We start from the raw sequence: 8,056 nt of genomic DNA, 5'->3' as shown, positions 1-8,056 counted from the left end.
CGGTCCGCAGTCACTCCTGCCCAGGAGGAGAGGCTTTAGGAAGCTCTGTGTCCTCTCAGGGCTGCTGTGAAGGGCTCAGCCGAGCTCTGGGTCTCTGGGCAGTCCCGTTTATGGCAGCTTTACTTCCCCTCGCGGTTACTGATCCTCATTCCTTCCCTTTCTTCCCTTTGAGGGGAGCTGCTTCTTCTGGGAGATCATCGCTGTGTAAATCTAATATTTACACATCGTGTCTTTGTAGTTGGGATTGCTGTATCCCCTGGTAGCCCTGGCTTAAGTGAACTTTCTGAGTGGCCACTCTCGTATTTAAGCCAGAGCTTAAGCACGTGGGAGGAGGCTCCCAAAAGCAGAGGAGAGCGTTGAGCTGAATGCTAGAACTTAACTGGGGAGGTAGGTGCATAACAACTATCTTGTGTGTGTTGTGGGGGGAAAAGTTAACTATCTAAATCTGAAAGAACCTGAAATACTGTGTCCAAAACCTGCAGGGTTGAACACTGCAGACTTACACAGCAAAGTGTTGAAGTCCTGTAATTTTTCTGAGGGTCTTAGTAATTTTGTTCTGGTTCACCCTTGCACCCCTTTGCAGAAACCCAGCAAATGGCTTTGATGGTATCTGGGACCTAGAAAAGCTTAGACAAGAGTTAGACATCATTACACTTAAACAGCACTAATTTCCCAGTTTTAAATAAGACTTCTCTGTGACTCCATCCCCAAAAGCATGCCTGACTTTTCTGTTATTACTGCTTTCCTTTGGAAAGAAAAGGCTTATCCCCTGACAACAAACACACCAGGATCCCTCCAGCCCAGGTTAAAGATGCTGAACACAGTTTCCTGGGCGCAGCAATGTTTAATCCTCTGCTAGGAAGTGAGAAGTGATTGGCGTTGTGGCTGTTTGGGAATTCAGCTCCAGGGCAAGTGTAGGATCAAGCAATCCTGCCCCTAATATCTGCTGCTAGACACAGCTGCCACAAAATATCAAGCTGTATCCGGAGACTAAATCCACCAGCAGGGTTTTTACAGCTGATTGAAGAGAAATTGGTTTGTTTTCTCTGACTACACTGGATCTGAGCAGGTTGAGCTTTCCCTGCCCCTCAGTGTGGCCTCTTGGCACAAGGAGAGGACCTGCACCACCTCAGCTGCTGCTCCCCAAATTGATGGCAGTAGATATCTGGATGCTTTTCCCACAGTCCTTTATCCAGGAAGAGCAGAGTTTTACTCTGTACTCTCCTTTTCCAACAAAAAAAAAGAGGACAAAGCCCCCACCATATCCCCCTAAATCCCATTTTCCATTGAATCAGAGCAAAGCCACTTGTTTTGCTTCCTTCAGGTGGGAAGGGAGACTCATCCTCTGCCTCCTAACATGGGGCAAAAAATTGTTTCAAGTGAGCTTTGGCAAAACTCATTGCAGTAAATCTCAGGTGAGTTTTGTTCCAGCATCACCTTTCTAAGGTTGAACAGAGAGCAGCAGAGGGAAATGATGAGAAACTGTTTTTAATACAGCCTTGGGTAGTTTTCAAGCAGCTTCTTATTTCCTTAGAGAGTTTTATGGCTTACCACTGACAATAACTGCCCAGGATGGATGGCAGTCTTGTTTCCAGCCTCCAAAGAGGCAAATGTATGTAATCAATACCCTGAGGAGCACAACCATGCTGTGCCACAGGGCTTATCTTTCTCCTGCTTGAAAAATATGACTAACTAGGTGTTCTGCACAAACTAAAATCGTGCCCTTCATCACAGGGCTGCATGAGCTGGGGGAGATGATGTTACTTGTGTTTAAGGGGATTAAAGCCCGTCTCACCCAGCAGAAAAACTGCTTGGATCTAAGGACACAGACCTGGCTTCAGCCAAGGAACGCTCTCAATGACAGCCTTGATGAAGAATTGAAGGTCTGGAGCCTGCCAGATTGCAGAGGGAGGACAGGCAAAATAAAGGAGCCACGTGGGATGAGCAGCTCACAGGAACAAGGGGCTTTTGTCATGGCAGGGAGCTGCAGGAAGGGAGCTGCAGGGAGCAGGGAGCTGCAGGAGCTGCAGGAAGAGAACTGCAGAAGCTGCACTGCTGCTGCTGCTGTAGGTGTCTTTCTAAAGGTACTTCTTGCTTCCACAGCCAAATCTCCGAGGCCCAGGTAGAAATTGCACCAATTCTTCGTCATAAATCTTGCAGATCTCTGCTGTCTGCCCCACCAGGGCTTTATTCCACGTGGAGGGAATCCCCCCACTCCAGCAGAGCTCAGCCTGGCATCCTGCTCAGCCCAGCACCCCGTGAACTTCCCTCTCTCCTTCATAACTGTCCGCATGAGCCGAGCGTTTCTGGAGGAGGAGCTCCGCGAGGAGGAGCCGGGGCAAAGCAGGGCAAAGTGTGCTTTGCTGCCCTGCACCGGCACTTCCCACCCAGCAGTGGCACTTCCCTGGCCCAGGGCTGGGAGGAGGGGACACCCGTGTCACACAAGAGGGCTCCCACCGACCAAGGCTCTGCAGCAGCTCTCTACCACTCAGGTTTGAGGCACTCCCCGTTGCTGGGTCCGTGTTTCCTGCCATCCCTGGGCACAGCAGGGCGCTCTGTCACACTCTGGGGTGACATGGGGGTGGCACTCCAGGGGCTTGGTTTGTCTGGGGGTCTTTAGCATTTGCCACCTGCTTTGTGCGCAGGGCCTCTCACTCCTGAGACTCTCCTGGTGGAACTCCTAACCGGGATAATAAATGTAGGATATCAGCCTAAGCTCTTCACCGGGACTCCGGGGAAGGAGGTGTCCTGGAGAGCAAGGGACAGCCAGCTCCTCCCTGTCAGAGGAGATGCACCAATCTCCTTGCCTACATCCAAGGAGGCTTCTGGCATCGGGTTTCCTCCTAAACATCTCCACCTTCTGGTCGTAGCTGACAGTGGCAGATGCTTTGATGCATTAAATGCGCAGCTAATGACATTAACGATTTTGATTTTATTCCAGCCTCTTTGGGAGTTAACCCCACCTGCCCCGCTGCCAGTCAGGAGCTGCTGCAGGAGGCTCAGCCGGTCCTGGGATCTCTCCTGGCAGGTGCCCCTTGAGCAGAGCTGGTTTCCTTGCAGGACATGGCGCAGACAGTGACACCAGAGGGGCCCCGTCCCTCCCACATGTACAAGGTGGTGCTGCTGGGCAGCATGTCCGTGGGCAAGTCCAGCCTGGCCTACAGATACGTGAAGAACGACTTCAGGGAGCTGCTGCCCACCGTGGGATGTGAGTGAGGGGCTCCATGGCTCTGGACAAGAGAGCAGGCCTGCTGCACTGCCCTGCAGGAGGGGGGGATGCAGGAGAGCTGCTTGCTCCATCCTGCAGGAGCACAGACCCGCTGTGGTGCAGGTTTGCCCAAAAGCCAGATCCTCCCCTGTGGTGGTGTTCAGAGGGGTCCCAGGATGAGGGAAGAGACGAGAATCTTGGCTCCATGTTTCAGAAGGCTGGTTTATTATTTTATTATATATATTATATTAAAAAAAAATATACTAAAACTATACTAAAATGATAGAAGAAGGGATTTCATCAGAAGGCTTGAAAGGAAAAAGAATGGAATGATAATAAAATCTTGTGACTGACCAGACAGTCTGAGCCAGCTGGACACTGATTGGCCATTAATTAAAAACAACCACATGAGACCAATCACAGATCCACCTGTTGCATTCCACAGCAGCAGATAATTATTGGTTACACTTTGTTCCTGAGGCCTCTCAGCTTCTCAGGAGAAAAAATGCTGGCAAAGGGATTTTTCAGAAAATACCATGGCTACACTCCCCCTTCACACCTCTGCATTTCCAGGCCACACAAGCAAAGCCACATCCACATCACACAGGTCTGGCTCTGTGCTGCTTTTCAGAGGCTGGTGAGCAGCAGAATAATGCGTAAACTGCATTTACTCATTATTTGCTCTTTGCATGCTGTGCTGCCTTCCCAGCTATTCAGGCACCCCAGGAGGGTCTCTTAGAAAAGTTTGCATTGAAGATCACCTGGTTTCAATTCCTACAGCTCCTACACTTTATGTAAATTCATTTTACAACGTGCACCTGGCTTTTGCCTTAAGCAGGTAGGGAGGCTGTGATCCCACCTGTAGCTGGTGGAGCAGAGCAAAGTGGAGCTTCTCCTCTTGTTCCTCTGCTTGTGCACCAGCCATCTGCTCCCTGAGGGAAAGGATGGAGGCTCCCCTGCAGTGGGAGCCCTTTCCATGGATATTCCCACTCACAGCTCTGACCCACCAGCGAGGTGGAGCTGTCTCTGTCTGGGGGCATTCTGCAAAGCTCAGAGTTACCCAACATCAAACCCAAATCTGCTGCCAGGAAGGGCCACCTCAGCCCAGTGCCAGTGGCCACAAGGAGTCCCCCCTGGATTCTGTGCATTAGAACATCATTAATGACCTTCAGGATGAGTTTGGCCTCAGGGCAAGGAGTCTGAGCTGCCTGCTCCTGCTCCAAGTGAACACACACCTTGGATCTTGCCTGCAGGCTCCTTCTTCACACAGATCCTGGAGCTGGACGAGGCCACTGTCAAGTTTGAGATCTGGGACACGGCGGGCCAGGAGAAGTACCAGAGTGTCTGTCACCTCTACTACAGGGATGCCCACGCTGCCCTCCTCGTTTATGACATTGCCAACAAGGTAAGGCCCCTGGCAGGACCCTGCCACCACCCAGGGGTGGTTCCTGCTGCCATGAATCCCATCCAAGGGTGATTTATCCCTCAATGTGTTTGAGGGCGGGTGACCTGTTTCCCTGAGAGGGGCAATCAGAACCTCCCCACCCTCGTTGGTTTGGTGCCACCCAGCTGGCTTGGTGTGAGACAAAGGGATTAAATCAAAACCTGATCACTGGGTGGTTCTGTCCCCATCTCTCCAGCAAACATTCAGCAGAGCAAAGCTGTGGCTGGAGGAGCTGGAGAAGAAATTCTTGCCTGATGAAATCGTGATTGCTCTGGTGGGCAACAAGACAGACCTTGCTGCTGAGAGAGAGGTCACCACTGAGGTGAGTGCCTGGGCTTCCCTCATCATCCCTCACAGAAAGCACCGGGATACATCCAGGGAAAATTTCCAGGGAAAACCCAAGCATTTAAGAGGTTTTCAGACACCTCTGAAGTGCCTGTACATGAAATCCACCATAAAACTGAACAAGCAGCCCCAGAGGGGACAGGGGAATAACTCAGCTTGTTTCTCTTAGGAGGGAGAAGACTTTGCACGAACAAAAGGCCTCCTGTTCATGGAGACATCTGCAAAATCCAACCACCAGGTGAATGATGTCTTCATGGCCGTAGGTGAGTTGTGGCATGGCTCTAGGTGAGAGCAGAGGCAGGTGAACCACGAAAGGCTCAGCCCCTTCATTGTCACTGAGATGCTCCTCCCAGCCAGCCCAGCCTGCACCACCCCTTAAGGCAGAAGGATGGACAGATCCATCCTGAGATATTCTAGAGTCAGGGAGGGCTTTCAGGCCTTCTCCCAGAGCCACGATTTTATTTTGCATTGGTATCCAGTCTGGGAGTGCAATGCTGTCCCCAGCTAAGCTGTTCAGGGAACTGCAGGGTGGTGCCCTGGGGTGGGACGGGGGTGGCCATGGCATCCCAACCTCTGGCAGGAGAAATGAGCCCTCTTTTTGCCTTGTGTTTCCTCCTAGTCCAAGAGCTCCTGAGGAGGGAGAAAGAGAAGGCACCCAGGCCATCTCCACCTGGGAGGTCGACCGTGGACCTGGGGGCGAGCGGGACAAGGACGAGGTGCTGCAGGAGCTGAGGATGTCACACTGCACCCAGCAGGGCTGGAGCCCACCTCCATCAGGGGCAGTGACAGAGCTCAGAGCTCTGGGACAGCTCAGAGGAGGGCTCAGAGCTGCAGGGACAGCTCAGCCTGACCACCCTCCCTCTGAAATCCCACTCAGAGCCCATCCTGGCCTGGTACAAGGGGCCTCCTCAAACCTGTAGCTCCATCCTTAGCTGGGAGATGAAGCACAGGGGTTTTCTCCACCAATCTCCCATTTTCGGATTAAAGCACAACCTGCCAGGAGCACTGCCACCAAGCCTGACTGGTGACATCCCCCCACCCCCAGCTGTCACCTCCTCCATCTCCCTTTCCCTCTGAAAAGGGAGGGTTTAATTTCCCAAAGCAAAGATCCCGGTGGTTTTACACCCAGGCTGCAAATAAAGAGAATTTTGCCCTAAAGGTGTCTATTTTTTCCCCCTGCTGTCCTGCATGTCAGCCTGTAAGGAACCACAGGAAGCCTGGGGGTGGCAGGGACCAGAGCCAGTGCTCTCCTCACCCCACCCACCCCATTACAGGGGTGACAGCCCATCCTTGGGGGCAATCACTGAGCCAGAATGGGGACAAATCACACATGTGGTGTCACAGTGCCTTGCTGGGCCTCCCCTTTACGCTGTGGGCACTCCCCTTGGCTGCAAGAGGAGCAAAAGCCACCTGTGCCCTCTCCAGAGGCAGCAGCGCTCACCCTGCCTGCAGGGCAGCGATCTCTGAGGTTTTGGGGCACGGCAGTGGGGTGGACACAGCATCACATCCTCCCCAGGAGTTTCTGACCCCACAGACACGGGGGGGCTCTTTCTGTCCCGAGCTCATGGAAATGAAGGTGTCGGGGGCACCCCTGGGAGCTGGCACACCCAGGGCACACCCCTGGGAAAGGGGAGCCTCTGTGATTATTTTTTGGGATGTTTCTTGCGGTGCGAGGGGATAAACATGAGAGGGAAGGGCTGTCACACCCGCAGGGCAGGCAGAAAGCCGCGGCGGCCACGCACATGTGGGGGTGAGGTGTGGAACAGAGAGGCTGGCACACACGGGGCTGAGAGGAGCCGGGACCCGCCGCCGCCCGAGGCGCCCCACGGGCCGGATCCCGCGGCCCGTGTACCACGAGGGATCGATGTCCGGGGCTGCGGGAAGAGCCGAGAGCCCGTCAGGGGGCTGGATAGCGGGGAAGGGGCATTGCGCCCACCGGTGAGGGGATGGGAGCACCAGGGAAGGGGGATGAGGAGCATAAAAGCTGCTGCAATTCTCTCTCAAAGCAGCTCCTGCACGCTGGTAGCAGCTCCTCACCCCCCAAACGGAGCTGAGCCGGGGGATGCAGAGGGGGGTGGTGGGATGGGTCCCTTACTCATGTTCTCCTTACTCCTGATTTCCATGGAGCGCTCCAGGACGCGGCCGCAGGTGGTGGGCAGGCTCAGGCAGAGGAGCAGCAGCCACAGGAGGCAGGCGACCCCCAGCTTCATCCCCAGCTTCATCCTCAGCACTTTGGGCCGCTGTGACCTGGCTGTGGAGTCTCCTGAGCCCTGCTGAAGGCTCCGATGTCACTGCAGGAGAGAAGGGATGTGGCTGTGGATCTGTGTCCCCAGGCCAGCAGCACAGGGCTTGGGGATGGCATCAGAACAAATCCAGGGGTGTGCTGGGGCTCTGGGGAAAGTACCACCTCCAAACATGAGCTGCACAAACCTCATGGTCGTGGAAATAGGTTTTGATCCTAGCCTGGTGCCTTAGGTCAGGCCTGATCTTCTCAGGGACCCCCCAGTAAAGCTGTGGGAGCCCAGAGCCCACGGGATGGGGACCACCACCAAAATATAGGGCTGGCTGCAGAGCCATGGATGGACGGATGGGTGGACGGACAGATGGATGGGTGATGACCACCTCTGCCCCCGTGGCACCCACCCCTGCCCGCGGCTGCAGAAGTGACAACCCAGGAACACCCTGTGCCACACTTGAGGGCACTGAGACGCTGAGCAGGGCGGGCTGGCTGAGGGGCTGGGTCTCTGCAGCCGCCCAAACCAGGGAGCAGGGCAGGGGAACCAAGAGGAGGAGCTGGGCGAGGCGGGACACGGTGAGGCTGCTCCATTTCCAGCCACTTTTGCAAGGAAAAGTTCTCAGCGCGCCGAGCAGGAGACACCCCGCGCTCCCGGGAGCTCAGCTTGGCTGCGACCACCAACTTTTGGACCCATCCCATCCCATCCCATCCCATCCCATCCCATCCCATCCCGTCCCATCCCATCCCCGCCAGCCGGCTGGACAGACGCGAGGACAGACACACGGAGAGGCAAAGCAGGCTCCGGCATTACCGGGAGCACCAA

At 54.6% G+C, this 8,056-nt stretch overlaps 2 protein-coding genes across 2 annotated transcripts; one reads left to right on the top strand and one right to left on the bottom strand.

Moving 5' to 3' along the window:
• Positions 1 to 3,063: 3,063 nt before the first annotated feature.
• RAB17 (RAB17, member RAS oncogene family) lies at positions 3,064 to 5,729 on the top strand. The gene is made up of 5 exons (XM_005428829.1): positions 3,064 to 3,208; positions 4,462 to 4,613; positions 4,849 to 4,974; positions 5,167 to 5,260; positions 5,617 to 5,729. The coding sequence occupies exons 1-5, from the start codon at positions 3,064 to 3,066 to the stop codon at positions 5,727 to 5,729; spliced, it is 630 nt and encodes a 209-aa protein (XP_005428886.1).
• Positions 5,730 to 6,265: 536 nt separating this feature from the next.
• Positions 6,266 to 7,207, bottom strand: PRLH (prolactin releasing hormone). The gene is made up of 3 exons (XM_031063495.1): positions 7,108 to 7,207; positions 6,740 to 6,871; positions 6,266 to 6,300 (listed from the first exon to the last, which is right to left on the bottom strand). Exons 1-3 carry the CDS (start codon positions 7,205 to 7,207, stop codon positions 6,266 to 6,268), a joined length of 267 nt encoding a protein of 88 aa, XP_030919355.1.
• Between the last annotated feature and the right edge of the window lie 849 nt (positions 7,208 to 8,056).

The sequence above is a fragment of the Geospiza fortis genome, unplaced genomic scaffold (assembly GCF_000277835.1).
Source record: "Geospiza fortis unplaced genomic scaffold, GeoFor_1.0 scaffold407, whole genome shotgun sequence".
Taxonomy (NCBI): Eukaryota; Metazoa; Chordata; class Aves; order Passeriformes; family Thraupidae; genus Geospiza; species Geospiza fortis.
Note: the sequence above shows the minus strand (reverse complement) of the source record. Positions and strands in the feature narration are given on the sequence as shown.